Raw genomic sequence first — 22517 nt, forward strand, 5'->3', positions numbered from 1 at the left:
GGTTCACAGAGGGCAACTTCATTCATAGACATAATTTGAATACAAAAATAAGAACCTATATTCAATGAAGCAGCCCCCTAGCAGGATTGCAGAAAGGTGTGTGTGGGAAACCTGGGAGGCAACTGTAATAAGGGTAAGAAAATTTTGTAGGCTGCAAGGCTCAAAGTAACTAATGCTAATTTTTAGTCCACATGGTCTATATTTTGTAAAAGTGTCTACAGCTCAGAAAAAGTAGGGCAGTATATTACAGATGTGAGAGCATGAAAAAAAGTCTGCTATTTCAAAATAATAACTAGATGGCCATGGCTGAAAACATACAAAAAAAATCAAAAAGGTAAAATGGTACATTATATTGCTCCTAGGGATTTTTGAGCTGCACTGATTCTTGTCAGGTTTGGGACAACATCCTGTAGAAATAGTTAAATACTCATTCAAAAGCCCAAATTTCTATGTCTTGAATAATGAAGTCTTCTCGCTTAGAAAGTGTATGATTCCCAAATGTTTTACATGAATGACTTCTTCCATGGTAGAGATCACCATCGAGCCAAAGAGCAAACTCCCCTCTGCAAGACAGACAATATATTAAAGCAAAAGACAGAGAGTAAGCATTGAACTTATGAATGTATTTTTCATTCAGAATTCAGAAACGAGAAGGAATTATAGAATTCTTTTTCAACACAAGTACCTCATAGCTGTTGATAAATTTGAAGCTGCAAAGACTTATTTTTTTACTATTTATTATTAATTTGGGAATATCGCTCTTTCAGATATTCTGAAATAAAAAGCTAACCAGAATTCCTCAGTTTTGAGCCCCTTTCATTTGTATTAAGAAAAAGGCGTTACAGTACTCTCATATTTGAGGAGAATGCTGATAACGAAACAGGGAAACATCCTAGAAGCTTATGCACTTGCATGGGGGGAAAAAGGGGGTTAGACAACATAAAATTTCTGAAGACACTGGCATGTCTTGGGATGGATACAGTTTCAATTCAAGCCTCTTCTAGTTACACATAATTTTCACATTTACATACCTTCAGAATCACCCTATCTTGTGTCCATTCTGAATATACCAAGACACACACGCAAGTAGAGCATGCAAGGAGGCATCATAACCTTGCAGGGCCGAAACTTGATGCCACACTATGCTGAACACAAACCTCCTGTTTAAGTCTCCTGAACATAGAAGCTAAACATCTGACATACTAAATCTTTCTTGGCTGGTATCTGTTGAGTCCTGAGCTATCAAACTGAAGTCAATTCCAAATTTTCTTTTCAAAGGTGTGCAGACATACAAACTTTTAACAGACTCTAATGGCAAAAAGAAATTGTAACTCACCCTCCTCCACCAAAAGCAAGGGAGTCCATGTCTCCTTTAATGAAGAACATGTTGTCTCCTGTCCATTTGAAAACCTAATGAAAAAAAACAAATACAACAGACTAGCAAGTTAAAATATCTGAACTTTTTGTTTGGGTGGAAGGGAAACCAAACACCAGTAAAGACAGACTATGGGTGGCTAGAGGCCAATTTTATGAAGTTACCAAGTTTACACAGAAAATTCAGGGAAAAGATACATGCAAACAAAAATTCTCTTATGTTTTATACTATTTAAAATAAGACCATTCCAAAATAGGTCATCTTTGAGCACTGAAACTTCTACACTAATAGCAAGAAAATATGGCAGAATTTAGAATAATAGAGAAGTCTTCAGTACAACAAGAGAGTCAGGTTGAATACGTTTTTCACTATGCAAACACTACCAATTTACTTTGCATTTAGGGATTCTGTGGAAAAAATAGTGTGATTTTTTTTGGGCCAACTCCTAGGATTTTTCAGATTATTTACTGTTAGAGTTATTCAGTAAGTATCTTAAGATAATGCATATGGAAGAAAAAAGCAAAAGCATACAAAGTTATTACTACTTACCTCGAAATCTGGAGAAAAAGTGAACATAAAGGTCTCTCCAGTCCCATAAAAGCCATCACTCACTTTAAATGGTTCAGATGCTAGTGCACCAAAAACCTGTAAGCAAAAATATGCAAGAGAAAACACTTAAGAAAAACTACACAGCATCTGAGAATCTCTAATGATAGTTATCATAAACAAGTCAGGTTGTAAACGTTGCCAGATTTGGAATTCACTACATGATAAGCCTTACATGGTACCACAGTTCCAAGAGAATGGATTGAGATTCAGTATGGTGCTTTGTGGTACAATAAAAAAAGGTAAGAGGACCCTTTCTCGATAAAAAGTGAACGTAGTTAAAAAAAAAAATCAAAGGGCTAAAAACTATACTCGGGAAATTCTCAGAAACAATGTACATATTTTTAAAATTTCAGATCAAAAGGTTCTGCTCCTTCATATGTATCTCCTCTTCCACTTCAACTAGGCTGATTTCAGCCTAGTTCCTAGCTGTAAATGAGTTGTTACTTTTCATGTAATTTATTAATTCCAATCCAAGTAACAGGTAAGCACTGGTTACCCTGTCTTACAAGAGAAACAGATTTTAACTAATCCTTTGCTAGGTAGTAAAAAAAAAAAATTATAAATTATAAAAATTTATAATATTCAGTAATAAGAACATTACAACAGTGGTTAAAAAGGTCTAAGGACTGATTATTGGATTTTTAAACCTGATTAAAGTAGTATAAATTTCTCAGGAACTAGAACAACTAGAAAAAAAAACCCTGCATAATTATACAAAATCAAATTTACCCCATGAAGTACAACCCTCCCCAAATCAGTATTTCTGTTGCTAGTAGAAAGCTTATTTCAACATCTGCAAGAGCAGAGTAGATGTAAGTACCAAAGCGCTCCTCTAGCGCACTCTCATTTGTCTGTATGAGAAAAAAAAAAAACCAACCAAGCCCAAGTTTCTGTGGTTTTGTCACATTAAACAGTGAGTTTGAGAAGCATGGGACTGATAAAAGTGAGACATTAAAGACAGTGTCCTGACTTGGATTATGTTCAGGATATAAAGTAAAAACTATTTTCTTCTGCCCATCCTAAGAAACTCCTTGGCTCTAGGTAGGTTTTCCAAGCATTCCTTTCCACATTGAGCTCTATAGCAGCTGTTAACGCACACAAAACTAGGTGAGTGTGAACTTCAGATCAGGAATTCAAGGATTATATACAGCTATCAAGCATCTAATAAAGACTGCCCCAGCTCAATTTTGAGTTACCAGTTCAGAACAACTATTGTTAGAAAATTCCTTATTTCTCAGGAATTTTATGTGGTCCAGAAAGTTTTTTGTTCAAAAACTTCTAATTGAAATAGAAGATAGCAAGCCCAAAAGAAGAGTCATGTAAAAAAACAGATGAGCTCATTATGAAACAAAACACCCTCCTGCCCTCAATACACAATCTTCTACTGACTAGTTATGAGAAAAAAAATTGCTAGTCTTCTAAAGAATACCAGGGATAATTTCCTTCAAACATCCTGATAATGCACATCAGACTGTGTCTTAAGTCTAACAGATCAATCATGCCAATAGCAGAGGTTTTGAAATCTCTTTGTTGAATTCAAGCACTAATCTCTTGCAATAAAAACTTTTAATAATTTTGAAAAAAGTATGCACAATAGGAAACAAAATTAATTTGATGCAGGTAGTACTGCACATTTTAGAAGTCACTGTTGAAACCCCATTGTTACAGAGCAAAAGTGAGGTAGGACTTACATACTGAACTTCCTTTCAGTCATAACACCTACAGAAGCTTCCTTATATTATTATTACTACTTCATTTATTTATATTATGTATTTTTTAAGAACAAAATATCACTACACTGACAAGACACTTTACTCGTGTGTAACACTGTTCCTTTACTTAAATGAAAAGAATTACCTTTGAGCATACATGTGGCCAGTATTTACACTCTAAAATCTGGTTCTCTGGAGGAATTTTTAAACTTACTTGACAAAGTGATGAAATAAACTATCACAGTCAGCTAAAGATGCTCACTTTTCAAAGACCTGTATCAGTTTCAGATGCATTGTTAAACAGCAACTTCAGTCTAAAAGTCTTAAGTTCCACGAACTGAGGTGCAAGTTTCTGTACCTCTGTTTTAATACAAGCTCACGGGAGAACTAGCCTGATCCTTTTTTTGCACAGACGTTTATTTCATTTAACATACAGGATTAAACACTGGCAAGACACTTCTCTATTATTCCACAGTCTAAATGACAAGAACAGGCTTAAGAGAGAAAGCAAAACGTAAATGGTAGTTTCTTTCTGGGGAAATCAGACCAAATCAGACCAAAATGAAGGAATTCTTTAAAGAAGAAGAAATGTTTGTTTCCTGTTACTTTTCTACTTTCCAGAAGGCTCTTTTGGTTTGCCATTTTTTTTTTTCCCCCCTGTGTGTGGGTTTTTTAAGGTAGGCTTGAAATGCGTCCCCAGTGTTATTAAGACCTACAGCTTTTTACCTTTTCTTTTTTTAGCCCATTACTAGTTAGATGGCCTCGTGGGTCAGAGAAAGTTCAAGTGAGAGTCGACCAAATGTAACATCCAACACAAGATTTGTAGTAAATCGTGCTCAGAACATTAAGTGATCATATAGTCAAACAGCAGCAACAATAGTTAAAAAAAATAAGATCAGAGAAGTCCACCTCAATTCTAGTATGATAGATGAGAAAGTGCTTATTAGATCAACAATACAGTATTTGATTACCCTAATCCTCAAGTTTCTATCAATTGAGTTGTTTAGCAACATAACATTTTTTCAGCGTTTTATTTGGTTACTTCAGTGTCACAAAACAATTACCTCCAAACCTTATTTCATGCATATTTTCTGCAACAATAGAATTTGAACTTCAAGATAGTATTTCATTTTTACCTGATATTTACTACCTGTTCCATTAACTGTAACTGTTAAGGTTAAAAATTAAACATGAAAGTCAGAAAGAATGCGTAATTGTTGTAGTCCATTCTGTCTATTGCTGAAGTTCTGCAGAAACCAGTACTCAATTTTTTTGTTTCTTCTTTTTTTCCCTTTTTTGTTACCTTTGCATATGTAATCTCTAAAATGCAGAATAAGTGAGACTTTTTTCCTTCTTGTGATTTCAAGCATCAGTAGGCTAGACTTCAGAAACCTGGGTGTAATTTTTCTCTGTCACATTTTATGACCTTCGACTGTGCTTACTGTATGCAGGTAACTGAACTTAAATAGAGCATCTTTTAGCGTAAAAATCCATATTGAATTCAAATTAAGAAAGTGATTCATGAACAGAACAAAATGGGCTGCTGAAATAAAGAAAACTCCATGTTTAAATAACTACATGAATATTTGCCAGCAACTCCACAGCAATGTGAAGCCACTGAACTCTTCCAATTATTTCTTAATTTATATGTAGCTTCAAACTATCTGACTGTCTGAATCCTAACTTCTTTTCAGGGCTCAAGTTATTCTTTGAAGAGCAGCTCTGCTAGCTACATTCAGGTAGCTAAGACATGTCTTAGTTCAGATCAATACCCTCAGGGCTGACATTACACTTAGTAAGTAAATATAAGTAAAAAAAAATGAAGTAAATATAAGATTTCCTTAACAATTGACATTCCTTGAGAGAAATTAGCCTTCTATTAGAACAACATACAGAGTTGTGCCAATCCTAAACTATCTCAGTTCAGCCTCTACACAGGTATGAACTTGTTACACAACACTTATTTCACCGTTTGTCTTGGATCGTCTCAGGGCTGTATACCATTACAACACAAAGCTAGTACATCCTAGCCATATGGAAAACCTTACATGTTTTACCTAAGAGACTCTGAAGCTTGCTTCATATACAGATACAGGAGTATTTTATTTCTAATTATAGAATAACTTAGGTTATAAAGAACGTCAGATGGTCTCTCGCACAGTTCCCTGCTTAAAGGGGGACTAATTCTGAAGCTATACTGGCTTGACTCAGAGTCTTGTCCAGTTAAGCTTTGAGTACCTCCAAGAATCAGGATTCTACAGCCTCTCTACATACATGTTCCATACGCTTCCATCAACAAATCTGGGTCTTGAAAGATCATGTTGTTGCTATAAGCAACATTAAAAGAATCAGGCTTTACAGCAAAAGAGCAGTTTGCTTCCCCCCAGTTATTGTAGTCCTTTGAGAAGTGATGTCTGTAGGGTTTCTGCATGAGATCTGATTGTTGTGGCTAGTTGTTGGGAGTGGGTACCTAAAACTCCCAAGTTCTAGGCTCCATGTCTCACACTTTTCCAGTGTATAAAATACAATCTGAAGAATGACTTATTGTAAAACCAGACAGTCCTTTGGGTGGCTAACTGCATTAATTCCACTTCTGGAACACAACTTGTTTCGTGACTCATGTTCAAGAATTAGGTGTTAATTTCTTTTTAAATGGCTGTCAGAGTAGATACCAGAGCTTGGTGTCTTCACTAACTGAAACACATACCAGTAGATAGACAGCCAGTCCATAACAGCTGTAATGTAGATATCTATAGTTTTCGTGGGAACCTTTATTAGAGGATCTCCTAGAATTGACTACAGCAGGCTATTTAGGTGGCTTCAGATTCTAACTTTCAACTAGACAATGTTCAACTTTTACACAAACAAAGCTTTAGTTTTGGCTGCTTTTTTTTTTGACAGCCCTTTAAGTAAAATTGTTAATTGATTTTAAAAAGAAATCAAGATTGGAGGTGGTTTTGGAAAACAAAAGAAAAATAGGGCGAGGCTTAGCAGCCTTTAATGAACCATATTGTGAAAAGTTACAAGATACACTTGCTCCTTACTCAACTTAATGTCAACATCAGGTAAAGGCTGTCTTCATAAACATGGACAACAAAGAACAGGGTCTCAGAGGAAGTAGCCCAGCAAATAAATTAACTCTAGTTTGAAAGGAAAGTACCTCAGCCGAGAATAAGACAAAACCAGTATCTTTCATAAACATAGAAGATACAAAGTGGGCAGAACAAAGAATGCCAAAAAGGAGTGAGGAGGTATGGTCAGCAAATGGCAAGAAACGATCTGGTCATAATTCTGTCATTCTTCAAAAAGGCTGAATCTCATTTGGGATCTTCTCTGAACTATATAGCTTAGAAAACAGGCAGTGATCTTGGGGCATAAAACAAAAACACTTGGTCTCCCTTAGAACACATTCTGGAAGGGCATAAATAGTATTTATCTTAGCATATTGCTAGTGAACTATTTCTGGATACGCTTTGCTATAAAAAAGTACTCAGATTCTTTTTCAGTCATGGAAAGCAGTTTTATAGGACTATCTGCCAGGAAGGTACAAGATATTAAAGATAAATGAACCACTTTCAAAGTGGTTCTTTAAGAAATGGATGACCCTAGTTAATTACTGTCAAAGGGCATAGTAGGCCATCATTGTGTTATTTTTCATGATTGTAGATCCTTGCATCAAGAGGAGAAACACTCTACACTGAAATTCCAGGTTTTGAATTCAAAGATAGTGTAAAATTAATTTTCAGCTGTCAAATGCAAAGACATTTCTCATTAACAGCTTGAGAGACAGAAGTACTGAAAACACCACTCTCACTACATTGGTGAAGGACCCAGCATGTAAAACTTGTCTGAACCTTTTCTTCTGTAGTATATGTTGCACGCTGAATACACATGGATTTCACTCACTCTTGTGTGGAACCCAGGTAAGATCTGGCGTACACTGTGAAAGATTAAGTTCAGGTGGCTACTTGTCCCAAAAGTCTAAGGAATGCTTTCATACATGTTCCTGGGCGTGAGCCTGTAAGTTGAGATTTGTCATGGTTTGTTTCACAAAAAAATTATGACATGTCTATGAATTCCCTGTTTTGGTTGGGCAACCATGACACTTTTTGAACATGCAAGTTGAGATATTCATATATGGAAAGTCATCTGAATACTTCCAGCAACAGAATGATACTACATGCTGGTGGCAGGACAGCCCTGTCAGAAAAGGGACATTTTCTTTCTGGGCCAGATAATCAGGTACTAGGAAGTAGATATCTTACAAATTAATCTTGAGAATCTAATAAGGAAATCGGAGAAGGAAAGTTAAAGTATATTTAAAAGGCTGATGGGTCTGTTGAGACATCTCAAGTCTATTGAATAGTTTTTATCTTCAAGATGAAAAAGTAAATGAAGACAAGTTCCCTTTTAAAGAACTTCTGGGAAAAATCTACTAGCAGAGATTTAGAAGGGATTTTTCTTTTTAAGGGATCCCTAAGACAGGAAACAGAAGGAAAAAACAAGTTGTGACTTGAATTAGAAAACATAGCCTTCATTTACAGTTTTCAGACCCCCTGAATGATATGAGGTGATATGAGCCCACGCTTCCTGAAAATAAAAACAGCAGTTACCAAAGTGGGACAGATAAGTGAAGTAAATGCCACAGATTTTGCGGTGGTTCTGTCAATTCTTCATGACAGTACTAACTTGCTTCCACAAGAGAGCACAGAAGTTTCAGAAAGAAAGAATCAAAGTCTCATGCTGCCTGTAATGTTCACTTGTTATTAGAATACTCAAAAGAAGATGCTTGCTATTCAAATGGTAATGTGATCCACTTTCTGGAATTCATACCCCCGTCAAAGGAGAATACAGCACAACTACAGAGACTCACGGAACAAAAATTCATTATGCAGCAAAGATCCCGTAGCCCTGGAATGGGAGAGAGATGTTGGCTGCAGCCACAGAATGTACCAAGAAACATTGGCCACAGCTGGCAATGACATTCCAATTCAACAAGATCTTCCAGCATCAGAAAGTTTGAGAGACTACATTTCTCGTGCTTTAAGTGCATTAAAAAAAGAATATTAAAAGTAAATTCAGTAATTGGGTATTATGAGACTCATGCATTGTGACAGTGAACTTGTATCATTAAAGTATTTCCTAGAAACTTAGTATGTCAGAGGATTGCTTGATAGTGAAACATGTTTTTAAAAGCCTCTAACTAACTATCAAGGAGAAAACCAGTTTGATGCACACAATTTTATCTCCCATTATGGACTGACGTGTCAGCTATTCCTTTATACTCCTCAAGCGTTTTTCTTGATGGGTCCCCTACCTCCATGCAAACATTTTCCTACCTGTCCATCACTGTCCTTGATAACCAACAGCACAGGTGTGTCTAATCCCAGCATAGTTCGATATAAAGTCTTCAAGCTCATGCCATGCTTTGCAGTACTGTATACAAGAGTCCATGGATATCCAATGGTCCGTGGTGGAAGAGACTTTGTGAGCTGTTAACAAGATAATGACAACTCTCTCATTTAATAAATTTTTTACTATTTTTAAGAATATATTACATTTAAATGAAAGCTGATTATGTTCTTCTGAACTACTACCAGTGGCCTTAAAAGCTAGTTTAAAACTTCAGACCAGCTCTAAAGTTTCACATGTATATTTTCTATCCCTGGTCTCTCAAACAGGTTTCTTTTCCTACCTCTACCAGTGACCTGCAGAAGAAGAATGATTTATCAACTGAAGAACATGTGTTCAGTAAGGTCTCTAAAAGGTTTACCTAAAGACAGTAAAACCACATAGTTATCCTTGCATAATAATATTATGTCTCAGTACTGGGGAACTAGATCACTCAAGTCAACAGGTAACAAGCTGAAGGGTAAAGAATGGTTGCTCTTCTGTTCCTGTGTCTCTGAATGCAATCAATCAGCCTTGATTGAAACCTTCAATAAACACATTGAATGAGATAACTTTGGAAAGGACAGCAAGAACTGCAGTGAAAGCCAAGCTGTTTTCAAGGAAGAATGAAATAAGGGCAAGGACACAGACTAATGTGGTCATGGTGTATTAAAACTTATGATAAGAAAAAAAAGAAAGCAACATTCTAGTTATGAATTGTGTTGTGCTTATGCATTTAATATCACACAATGTCTTCCTACTGGTGTGTTTTACACTATGGTCATAGCATTTGTGATTCATTAATGTACAATACTAAAAAATGACATATAAGTTAATACCTTTTCAATTTGTTCTGGCTGTAGTAATTCACTGGGATCGCTAAGATTTGGCCGGAATGCTTCAGGCTCCAGGTCTGTTTTGATATTTGTTGCCTGTTTTGAATTGATATCTTCTCTTGTTGTTATCTACAAAAAGAACAAGAAGAAAATAAGTATTCACAATTCTATTAGCAGTGAAGATAAATTCTGCAGGTTTAAGATCATGCAGTTACCAATTTACAATTACACAACTCCTTCAAAAGTTAAGTCCATTAGATTCGATCTGACCAAGATTGCCACTGCGTCCAGTAGCAAGCCAGTACTCAACTATACACTATCAATAAATTGCACAGACACCTACTCAGAAGAAAGACTTGGTTTTATGCTAAAAAACCCCCAAACCAAAAAACAAACAAACCCCAAAAGAGTTCTCATACACAGCTGAAGGACTTCAAATGCTTTTCAGAGGTCAGCTTACAAAGTACTTGCATTTTAATACTAACATAGCATTTCCATTAAAAGTAATTTAAAATCCCAGACAGAAAAGGAATTGAAGTTTTAACATGGACACTTCTCTGTAGTTTCTGAATCAATACTCTTTTAGAGTACTTGTGAAAGTTTTCAGATATGTAGTAGCCATGTGGAAAGACTACTGTCAAGTATTTTGAGTAAAGCATCTGAATGGAGCCCTAGGAATATTGCTGCTCCATAAGCTGATCTGCTGGAGTACTTACGGGAATCAAAGAAGAAAGAATTGAGAGGATGGGGACGGGAACGCAGCAGTAATACTTACGCTGCATAGTGAGTTTTGGGATCTGGCAAAGATGCACTATGCACGAAGATCCTGTAGTAGTTTAAAATAACTGCCACATACATCCACCCTACTGAGTTGTTGTAGATCACCATTTAGTGGAGGTGGCAGAAGGCCACAAAATTCCTCATCAGATATCAGTTTACGACAGCTTCTTACCCCAGTCCATATTTATTGGCACTTTCAAGCTAAAGTGCCATGTGTTGAGAACTAGACTAGTTGAGACCCAAACAGGTTCCTTCTATAAATCTTGCTGCAGGGATAGTTAAAACTTGCTGTGGGGATAGTGAAATCTGACAGAGGAGTAAGACAAAATGAAGGAAATTAGTAACTTAAGCCACTGCAGCAAGACTTATTAAAATGTTGAGAGATTTGCTAAAGAAAAAAAATCTAAACAAGAATGAGTGCATCTGAATAATTTATCAGCCGGAACCAAGTTTCACTGAAAGTCCAAAGAGACTGTCCAAGTTATTTAAAGCCTGAATCCTGAGAATTTCAAGAAAATACCTGCCCCAAACACCTGCCAACTCCAGAATAATAACCAGTGTTTGCCACATACCTCATACTCTAAACATACAGGACACAGCTATGGTACTTCACATACTACCATGATAAACTTTGCCAAGCTTTTGTGAAGAGAGCTTTCTTAATTAACAAAAAAAAAGCCAAATCAAAGAAAACTCTGAAGTACAGATAAGACTATTTAAACAAATACAGCCACCCGAGCCGAAAAAAAGGCTATCCCTTTCCTCTCCCTCAAGAACTATTAAAAAGTTACTATCACAAACTCCTGTTAACTTAAAAATAGGCTCATAAAGTTGAAGTATCAAAGTATATTCATACAATAATTTAATTACAATATTAATTCTTAACTCAAGAAAAGGTGTGCTTAAAGAAAGTGAGTATCAAGCAAGTAAAAAGCTCAAGCCTTCCATTTTTCAATGGAAGGTAACAAGCATTTCCAATGTAAACTATGCACTAATTTCCATATCATAACAAAAAAAAAGTATATACATTTATCCATGTATCCATCCAGCTTCATGTACAAAAAGATGACCTACAGACTGCCATTATAGAGTGCTATCCATAAAACACATTATTTGGTAGTCCAACTCTTTTCCATCCCAAATGCCTTTCATACATCATGTACTACTTCAACTCCATAAAGTTCAGCATTGTTCAAGTGTACAGCAAAAGGCTTATTCCCTTTGTTATTCTTTAATTCTGATTAAATTGTACCATGCAAAACATGAATAATTTGGATTGAAGTGGTGTGCAGGGGTTGTAGGGGTTTTTTTTGTTGTGGTTTTGTTCTGGTTTGGTTTTGTTGGATTTTTTGCCTTTTTTTAATTATTATTATTACAGTAAAGCAACTTTCTTCTAGGAAGAACGCTGCTTTGTAGAAGTGGACAAAGACATGTATCTGTTCAAAGGTATCTGTTTGACAGAACACATGCAAATTTATTTCCCGTGAAACTTTGACAGAGTAGACTGACCTGTAGTCATATTCCACGGGCTTCCGAGGTTAGTAACTGCCATGCAGTCTACATCACAAATACTTAAATGGTCTCAGAGCAGAGAGTTTATAGGCTCCAGCCCATCACATCAGATTTTTCAAGTCAGTCTAAACCCTGAGTTTGGGCATTCCAGGTGAAAGGTATTTGGAAACAGCTCTTGCACTTCCAGGATATTAATACAAGAATTCTCCACAACCACTTGCCAGAAACAGAACTGTTTCGTTCTCAAGTGGGAATGAAAATTTTTTTTGCAAAATTTCTGATTTTCCCATAGAAGCAGAACTGCAGCTTTTGGGTTCATGCTCATTATTGATTTATGTAACCGTACTACTTACAAAACATTTTAAAGCAATTAATTACCGATTATTAAACAAACAGAAATAAAAGAGCTAAGAAAGTGTTTTCTTACATGTAATTACATAATAGGTGAAAAAAGATCAAGATCAAAGTAAAAAAAACCAGAACGGAAACTTTTTACAGTTTCAGCACCCAGTTACTACAGGAAAACAAAATACTCAATGTTTCTAAGGAGTTTTAAGCTATGCTTTCCATCAGTAAGTTATCTATGATGTACACAGTAGCTAACAATTTTATAATTGTCAAAGAACTAAGAAACACCTAAAGAGAATGCAAATATCAGTTTAAGTCCATATCAGTTAACCATCAAAAATTCAAACTGAAGTACTGTTTTCGAAGTACTGTTTTTGGAACAGACAGTGCTATTACCAGCTCCATGTGTATGACCTTTGCCGTGTCGAACTGCCTCAGTTACCTGCTTGCATAACAGGAAAAATACTTACCTATTCCACAGAAGTTGTGAAGCTTCATACTTGCCAAGTACTGTGAGATTCTTGATGAAAGATTCCTATACAAAATTAAACACCCATGCAACAAGGTTTTGGATTCTTCACCTGGTTGGCATTCTTTTTAGGAAAGCTTCTATCTAACACAACACACCAGTCTAAAGTGGAAGTTAAAAGACATCACTCCAAGTCAAGCAGTACTGAGAACAAATTTTCAAATTCTGACAGAAAATTCCTGTTTGAAAAAGTTGGAAGTAATAATTCCATCATAAAATTACTGATTCCATCATAGCATTGCACAATTAAATACATCCAAAACAAAGGAATTTTCTGCTGGATCCTTGTAGTGCTGTAGACAAGACAAACCCACTGAGTGTGAGACTTGCCCTGATCAAAGACACTACAAAGAAAGATGTTTTAGTATCTGGAGATGGGGTTTAAACTACTGAAGAGGGCACCTGGAGACGTCTGCAGAGTGTGCGCAGTTCTTCGCTATTTAGAGCATCGATCCTGCGGTGATACTCAGCCACTGACACTACCTGAATATGGAGACAGGAAGACAATAATTCCACTGACAGTTGAAGAAAAGTAAAAAGGTAAGAAAGAAAAAAGTGGAGGAGAGTAATGAGGGGAAAATGTGCAATGACAACAAACAAACAAGAAGTGCTAAAAGATGTTTGTTTCTGCAAGGACAATGTGCACATAGGTGATTTCAGACATATGAGTAGACACAGCAAAATTTCAAATTAAACACTAATGGCACTAGCAGTCAGATATATCTCACTGCTCTAGGATGAATATAGAGCTGATACAGGAGCGCATGAAGTTACCAATATCAGGATGCTAAATTAGAAGTCAATCTGAGTTGCATGCCTTAACCCAAACTCTTCAGCGCAAAGTCCTCTCAAACACTCTTTACACCCAGATTAATGAAACCTGTGAACCTGGTTTGCTTTCCTCGATAAAGACTAGAAGCAAACCTCAGGCTTCTCAATAGGTTCTGACTCTCCTATTTGGCAGTGAAGATACAGTTAAAGACAAGGTAGCAGGACTAAAGTTTAATAACTCCCCAATAGAGTTATTAGGTTAACTCCCCACAATATCTTTATCCTGTACTTTGTATTCACCTCCAAAGCTTCAGGAGCTGCTCATCTGTCAACACATTCACTCCAGATGACACCTCCACTTTGGCAGGAGGTGTACAGCCAGAAAGCCTTTAGTCAGAAAGCTCTAGAACATGCTGCTCTGGTGCAACAAGAAACTAAAGGATTACAACAGTCATTTTGATGTAACTACAGCAAATAATGTGATTTTGAGAACAACTCAAAATCATCATTTGTATGAAAGCATCTTAAAACAGCTGGTGGAGAGATTAAATGGATGTCCCATGTAGTAAGAGTGTATTAAAAACTTCTAGAGCCTACCACAGTGCAAAGGAAGATAACCACAAGTCCAGCAGCTCCCCATCTACCTGTCCCTACTACAAGGAGTTTGGCCAGATACTCGCCACTGTCCTGAGTACAGAGCCCACAGTCATGCATAACTGGCTCTTGAGCAGCGATGGTTCACTCTACCCCATGCAACTGCAAGGCAAGGAAAAAGGAATACTCGTGACATCCAGTTTTATTACTGAATAATCACTAATTACTAGCACTCAATTTATTTCCACTATTTTCTATTGTTCTCTTAAAAAATATCAAGAAAATTGTTGTAAATTGTATTGGTTTGTGCATTCTCAGAGTCAAGTAGCTATAGGCTTTAACAATATTCCACTCAAGCATGTAAGTGATAGTGTACTTTTATCCTTTTATTTGCAACAACAGTTCATTGTGAATGACATTGTTCATCCCAGCACCTTATGAATGTAATCCTGAAAAGCAATAATGTGAGGACCCTTCAGTCTTGTTGCTTCTTTAAGCTCAGTCCCTATCACATAAGAGGCAGTAGTTAACTTACAATGGGCCATAAATGTGTGGTTACTTAATGAGATTCTTGCAAAAAAAAAAAATTATCCCTGACACCATTACGTAGTTGCTGTTTCACATACTGGAATGTGGACAGCTTTACAGGCAATGCCATCTTGCCTTCGACTTGTCAAATGCATACTCTATCAACATCCTGCATCTGGGAACTGCTTATCAACCCTTTTGCTCAGTGATCAAGATGTGACACACCTTTCCATATGCCACGGGGGTGCCAGCATCCTTGGAACAGTGTGCACAAGGTATTTTGATAAATTTCTCACCTGAGAGAAACATGAATACTTATCCAATGTATGTATACAATAATAGCTCCTTGGCATCCTGAACTTGTTGCACACCGTCACATTACATCTTTACATCTGTTTGGTGAACAAAAGCCTGCACAGTGGCTGACCATTGGTATGCAATGACAAACATCATAAATAGCATGGCACAGAATGTTAAACTATCAACAGGAAAATTAAAGGCAAGGAATCCACCCTCTCAAACCCAGTGCTTATTTTAAGTATATGGTTCTGTAAGTAAACCACAAGACAAACTATCTCAAGGTTATCCACTCACTGATCTAGGCTTTAAATGAGTACATTAAGATACCTCAACAGTTCAGCTACAGTACCTGATCTTCTATAAAATGCTTACAGTTTAGCCGACATGCTTTATTTTTGCTTTGCAGTGGACAAGATTATGTACTTCAGGATTCTGTAGCTCATTTAATCATGAAGTCATGTATGTCTAAGCCTACTGGCAACTACCTTCTACAACTTCATTCAGGAACCGATCGAAATATATCTTGAAAACAGCTAGCATTTGCAAGGCTTGAGAGGGCTGTTTTGAAGTGTCAGTAGTCTCATTAGTTAGAAGTTTATTCTGTTTTATAACCTGGTTTCATTCACAGTCTGCTTATGCTGTTTCCTCTTCCATGAAGATTTCTTAATTTTCCTTCCTTGTAGTCATATTAATCCTCTATTCTATTTCACCAAGCTAAATAAACCAGTTTTCTTCCCTTCCCTCCTCCACCCCTACACCAGCGATCATTCCAGGAGCTACTTTCTACCTCATTCCACTTTGAACTTTCATTCTTAAACATAGAACTTCATTAGTATTTCACACGGTATTAGAAATACCTGGAAAGCAAGGTCTTTCATTCGTGAAAGACAAATGCAGTTTTGTATGCATCATATACTGGACTGTGGTTTTCAGTACAGAATGTTCTTTGTAATAAAATTCTTTCATTTTTAGGCAGGTAGCAGTGGATGCCATTTATCTGTATTTCACCAAGGCTTTTAATGCTATCCTATAGTAGCCTTCCAATCAAATCAGTTATGTATCAAATGCATGAAGAACAAGGCTGAAAAAGTGGCTGGACCACTGGGCTTTAAGGGTTGATGTTATTGATGGTTAAGGACTGGAACTGGCTTCCCAGGGAGGCTGCAGAATCTCCATCCTTGGAGACTTTCAAAGTTTGACTGAGCAAGGTCCTGTGTAAGCCTGGACAAGTTCTTACATTTAAATCCTTAAGGTATAGGACAAGGCTTTCCAAATTCCAATGCAGTCCATGTCCTTAGAATTGCCAAAATCATCCAAAATTGTAGCGATTAAGTATTCTGCCCAGGATTAAAGTCCAGGCCTACCTATATGAATTTGCTGTGTGCTTTATTTGCTGTGCTCTCTTCACTATGCCAGATCAGCATCCAGTTTCCTTGATACCCAAAGCTACTTTTTGAGGATCAGGAAGTGTTCCTGAAGGACCCTCTGTTCTCTCTCTAGTTATTTTCTGCTTCAAAAAGAATGCAGGAGGAGAGAAGAACAGCTAAACTCTTATGGTTAACTTGGGCACAGGTTGGAATAGTCCAAAACAAGTAACATGTATAGCCAGGAGATTAGTGTGCTTCAGGGCAAAAATGATTCTGCTTAGGGACTTGGAACAGTCTACCACAGGACAATTCCAAGGGCTAATCAAGTTTGAAATGACATGGAAGATAGCCTTAGAGATCTAATATGACCTGCTGTATTCATAAATAGCAACACTGATGAGAAAACATGGGATGAGTTGTATGACTTGTAACGTGAATGCCTGTCAGCTTGACTCTCCACACCATGTATATGTGAACTAACTTAGCAGAACACACAACAGTTTCAATATTTAATGCAGTAAGTCAAATTGAGGGTTCGCATACTAATGATTCAACTAATCAAGAGGCTTAGGATTCTCCTTTTGGAGAAACTTATGTTTCTAAACCTTGTTTTTCTGAAAGTATGTCAGAGTACTCTTGCAAGCTATGCTGGCATACACAGAGCAAAACAGAAATCCAAATTCTTAATATGGAACTTATTTGTCCTTCAACAATACACATGAAAATGCAGCTACAATTGTTTGAATGTCCATGAAAGACAGTTTGCCATGCACATGGTGACACATCAGCTCTTTCAGCCACTGGTCATAACAATCTTCTATATGCAGCTGTAAACATGAAAACCGCTTACACCAATGAGGCATTCCTCTGCCAGTTTAACAAAGCCACGAGTGACCAACACACACCCAACCTAATGCACGTTTGCTAACAGGGTAGTGTAACTGCTGCCCTCAAACCAAGTACAGCTGAACTTTCAGAGTTAACAGGTCTGAAACTGTCTCCTTAGAGAAAGGGAGGGTCTCAGAGCTGAACACTGCTTCTGAAAGATAAGAATGGAGAAAACATAACGGTATAAGTGGTTCTCTTCAACATAAGTTATCTATACCCTCATGATTAACTGTGAATAGGAAATAAAAAACAAATATTAAGAGAATGAAAGCTGAACAATCTTACTTTCAATCTTAATACATCTGTGTAAAATCAGGTGATATTTAATTGAAAAAATAAATGCCAATGTAATTTTATTAGGCCATTTACAAAGTTACTCCAAAATATCAGTCCATCTCCAATCCATCAGTAAATGGGGAGGGGAAAGAAAGGATCAAACCCTTTCTAAAGGCTGTAAATATTTTCCAATGAAAATAAAAGGTGCATTTGTGAACTGAATGCTGTTATGAATATTTTAAGAGAAAACACTAACTTTGTTTTTCAGACAAATTTAGTTTCCTCCCAAAATGTTAGACACTGCTTGAGAGAAAGCAATATTGAAGAAGCAGTCTTCTCCATCACAAATATGATTATTTGGGACATATTGATTACATTACAATAATGTATGAATACATGGGATTTACCACATCAGATAACCAGTTACAAGGCAACATTCTGAAAAAAACTAAGACTAATTTAATTTGATTCATTTTAATGAAAAGAAAAAAAATCCATGCATAATGTTTCCACGTGCCTCCTTGCAAATATAAGCCTCAGTTCAACAAAATAGGTAATATGAAGAGTTCAGCTGCATCTATCATAGACTGTTTACGTGCTCATACCATCAGAAGTGTTCCTAGATATATTTTTAGCTAGGACCCAAAAATACAAATTATAGATGGAAGTGATTGCAGATGCAAGTCCAGGCCTCCGCTCTATGAAGAATTTAGGAAAACGGATCAATTGAGGGAACTAATATTTATTTAAATTCCAATAACATCTAAGAATTCAAAACCTAGACTCCATTCTTTTAGATGGGCACTGCCTAAAACAAGACCACCCAAAACACCCAACCCCCCCATCTCCCTCCCTCCCCCCCAAAAAAAAAATCCAAAGAAAATAAAAGAAAGACCCTCTGGGTTCAAGCCAGTCTTAAGAAAAAAGTGAAATACAAACAGATGAGAAAGCAATCGGGCAGCACTGGTCATTCTGACAGCATTAACAAAATTGCAGAAAGTCTTAGGAGACACACATGAAAGCAGGAATTAGCACTGAAGCAAAGTATGCTACAATGAAACCCAGGGATATGATGCTAATGCAGCTTTGCGGGACCACAGCGCATGCAGGCTCTCAGGGTTCTGGACCCTCCTTACAGCCAGGAATGCAATTCATGCGAGTCTGCTCGGGATGCTGGCATGGCTGTAAAGCTAAGCATTTTCTGTTTTCAGCCAATTCAGCTCCCTGTCACTCCACTGGTGACAAGGAAGGGAAGGTAGAAGAGCTAGCCATTTTACGCAGAGGAGAGGGTCCGGAGAATCACAGCAGTCCCCCTGAATTGACTGGCACTGCGGTTCTTTCTCTCTTTCAATACCTTTAAAACTGGCCATCTCAGAACTGTTCTGCACACCAAGGTGTTTTTCAGAGCAAGGACAGAAGAGCTAAGTTACATGACAGCAACATTCCCCTTGCGATCAGTATCGTCCCCACAACTTTGCAGGAGGGACTGTGACGTATCTGCCTCAAAGTGCTCTAAGCCCACAGCAATTGTTCCAAGCCATAATTAACATATACTGAAGATAAATTAAAATATCTGCAATAACCAGAATTAATAAATGAACTTGAGAAGAAAGCAATCAAAGCCTGCAGCACACAGAAACTGTTACACCAGTCTGGAAGCCTTTATAACAAGCTATTTTTTCAAGATATGAGAAATCGCTAATTTGAGAGATATAATAATGCCAGCAAGAGAACTAAATTTAACATGGGCAAACATTAAACAAAGTTTAGAATGTTTGTGCAAAGAACTAAGAATTAGATTTATGAAAATTACTTTCTTAAAGAGACAGGTCAGGCAACTTGACTCATTTTGTCAAAACAAAAAAGACCTGTAGCAGCATTACCAATAAAACCCAGCTGTCTAGGCCCAGTTGATTTATCTTGCAAAATAATTTAAGGAAGTTTCAGCACTAGCAAGCAGAGAAACTAGAGGTTCGGTTGCCAAAACCACAGCACCTGGTGCCTGACCTCAGGCTGCCACCCCAGGAGAAGGCAGGCTGAGCAATGGTACACCTCAGTTCTGACAGTGCCATGCAGAGATCCTCTCGGGCATGACACAAAAGTACTGTACATGCTTAGAAGTAGGTAACAATCACAGCCCAGTATGGAAATATTTGTCTCTTTTTCATCAGAAGAAGGATCAACTAAGGATCAACTTCAGATTGCACAGACCATTAAAAACATACAGAGAAAATATAAGCCTCTACTACTCATTTGTTTTCTTTCAACTTATAACCAACCTTTTCAAATGTTCATCTGCTACTGTACTTTGACTGCATTTCTAGTGAGGCCTAATATTTCACAATTATTTAAAATGTAAACAATCTAATACCTAGTAATTAAATGGAAGATCTAATCATGGTATGATGCATAAACCCTCTAATTATTTAGGACAGTGGGTATAGCAAATATCCGTCATCAAGAAAAGGTACTAGGCTTAGTGCTAAGTGTAAGAAAGTACTAGATTGCACTCTGCTTTTTTATATTTATTTTTAAAGAGACTCAGATCATCGGTTCACTCTATTACTCTAAAACAGAACTTAGTAAGGAAAGCTGACTTTAACAACATCTTTGTAGCAGTATTATTGGATTGATGCAACCTTGCAGTTCTGACATCCACAGGGACGAAATACTAAATTCTCATCTTTCACATGTAAGCCCCTATTATTATATCTCCGTAATAGCCAAAGAACTACAGCCATTAGCTTACCAACTACAGTTAACTAATAAATCAAGAACCTCAGAAGTTGTGCAAGTCTCAAACCGTTCAAGCTATTAAAACCAACACCACTTTAATTCCCTTTGCATAATATCTTAAGAATATAAAAGCCAAAGATAAGTTTTTGTTATTTTTGTCCCCTTTGGCTATGCTGCCTATCGAAGCTCTGCAAAGCATTCGGGGCAGGACAAGCATTCCCAAAGAAGGCAATCCACCTTTTGTTCTCTTGCATTGTCTGATGTCTTTTGTCTAAAATGCTTTGACAGAAGAATAGTTACCAGCATTTTTGACATTCTAGAAACTGACTGGCATCTTTTCTGTTGCCGTACAATAAAGGGACACAGTAAATACTGAATAGATTTACTAAAAAAGTGGGAAACCGACATTACTGGCTTTTTGAAGGGGGAGCATACTACCTTGGTTAGTTACTAAGATTTTGTCTTTTTTATTCTGGGAAAGAATCGATCTCCTACAATGCTCAGCCCAAATTTACTTTATCACCATGAAAATAACAAAGACCTTCCAAGTAAATAATCCAGAGCGACTTAGCTGCTTCAAGCATCACTCCATTTGGTCCAGCAATTATGTTATTTCATGTCAGATGGGTTTTCATCCAAAATTTCAGAACAACCACTAACGAAACATTTAGTCAAACACCTGTACTTAATATATGCTGCCAGTCTCTTTATTATGCTTCCCACTTTGTCTTGCCTAACACAGAAGTAATGGTACCAATACTCCTTCCCTCTTTTCTGTAAGGTTACATTTGCACATTAGATTTATGATTATTCACTGAAGGAAAAAACCTAACTTCAAGAATAGAGCATGTCTTGTCGACATAGCAACATTTTAAAAATATACCCATCTGTAGATACTTCTATACTCTTTTTCTGATTTGACTTGTTTTACAAGTTTAAATAACCTGTTTTCTACCTCTCTCACAGCAAAGAAGATTCTCATATAGTCGTCTTCAGTTCAACCTCTCCTTAAGAGCTGATAACTATTGCTTTTATTAGCATAGTTGGACTCTGGTTATAAGGAAGTGTAGGTCCTAAGGGAAATAATTATAAGAAGGGATACTAATACTTTTTAATTAGCTGGGCAAGATATATCTATATATATAGATATATATTAAAGAACACATTTTTGGTAAACTTCAGGTACCTTTTACACTGCTACAGGGTATGCTCAAATTACATTGGAGTTAATTAGGAATTACATCTCCATTCTACATTCCATTGCCACAGAGGAAAATTAAGAGCCTATTATTTAAAAAATATTTTGTTAGTTAGGAACACGTTTACAGAACCAGTTGCTGCCACATGACATTTCGTATTCTGCAAGTAACCTGGCTACAAATAAAGATCAAAATAAAAACCAAACTCAACAGCACCTCCGAAAGGAGCATGCACCAAAACCCAAGAGATGTGTAACTTTTAAAAAGATGGTAAAAAGCCTGTTGCAGGCAGAGTCTGAATGAAAAATATCTTCTAGATCTACCAGCTGGTAAAAGCACAACAAGTATATCGTCAAGATCACTTCCTCTCTATCCCGAAGATGTTACTGTTTTGCAAGGCTCACTGAGAACCATTTCCTTTACATACTACAAATTTAAGTCTTTTTGGGGAAAACACCACTGAAAAAACACCACAGTTACTTTCATAAATCTAATAAACTGTAAAAACAGTGGTATTGGTCCCCCCCTTCATTAGAAATGTGAGAGTGGGACTATAGCATACTCATCTCCATCAATTTAGAAGTATTATCAGACCTTCATATGGTTGAATGACTTCTGAAAAGGTATAATCAAACGGTAACTCAGGAGATTTACACTTTTCTAATTAAATGCCAATGCAAACTGCTGTTCATGGTACTTAGCTATAAATCATATTAAAGATGCATCACTCCACAGGAAAAACAAAACCCACCCTAAAACTGCTGAA

At 36.8% G+C, this 22517-nt stretch overlaps 1 protein-coding gene across 2 annotated transcripts in view; it reads right to left on the reverse strand.

The window, feature by feature from the left end:
* Positions 1 to 259: 259 nt before the first annotated feature.
* The window catches only part of LOC104074527 (oxidation resistance protein 1-like), a 22671-nt gene continuing 413 nt past the window's right edge, over positions 260 to 22517 (reverse strand). Inside the window, exons 2-7 of one of the 2 annotated variants that reach the window (XM_009574674.1) lie at positions 13495 to 13575; positions 9927 to 10052; positions 9036 to 9188; positions 1925 to 2020; positions 1337 to 1410; positions 260 to 563 (exon numbers count right to left, since the gene is read on the reverse strand). In XM_009574674.1, coding sequence (XP_009572969.1) covers positions 428 to 563; positions 1337 to 1410; positions 1925 to 2020; positions 9036 to 9188; positions 9927 to 10052; positions 13495 to 13575 — 666 coding nt within the window. In that variant the 3' untranslated portion in view covers positions 260 to 427. The remainder of the gene's footprint in view (positions 564 to 1336; positions 1411 to 1924; positions 2021 to 9035; positions 9189 to 9926; positions 10053 to 13494; positions 13576 to 22517) is intronic. The other variant, XM_009574675.1, reaches the window with a different exon arrangement.

Source organism: Fulmarus glacialis, unplaced genomic scaffold (genome assembly GCF_000690835.1).
Source record: "Fulmarus glacialis isolate BGI_N327 unplaced genomic scaffold, ASM69083v1 scaffold8903, whole genome shotgun sequence".
Taxonomy (NCBI): Eukaryota; Metazoa; Chordata; class Aves; order Procellariiformes; family Procellariidae; genus Fulmarus; species Fulmarus glacialis.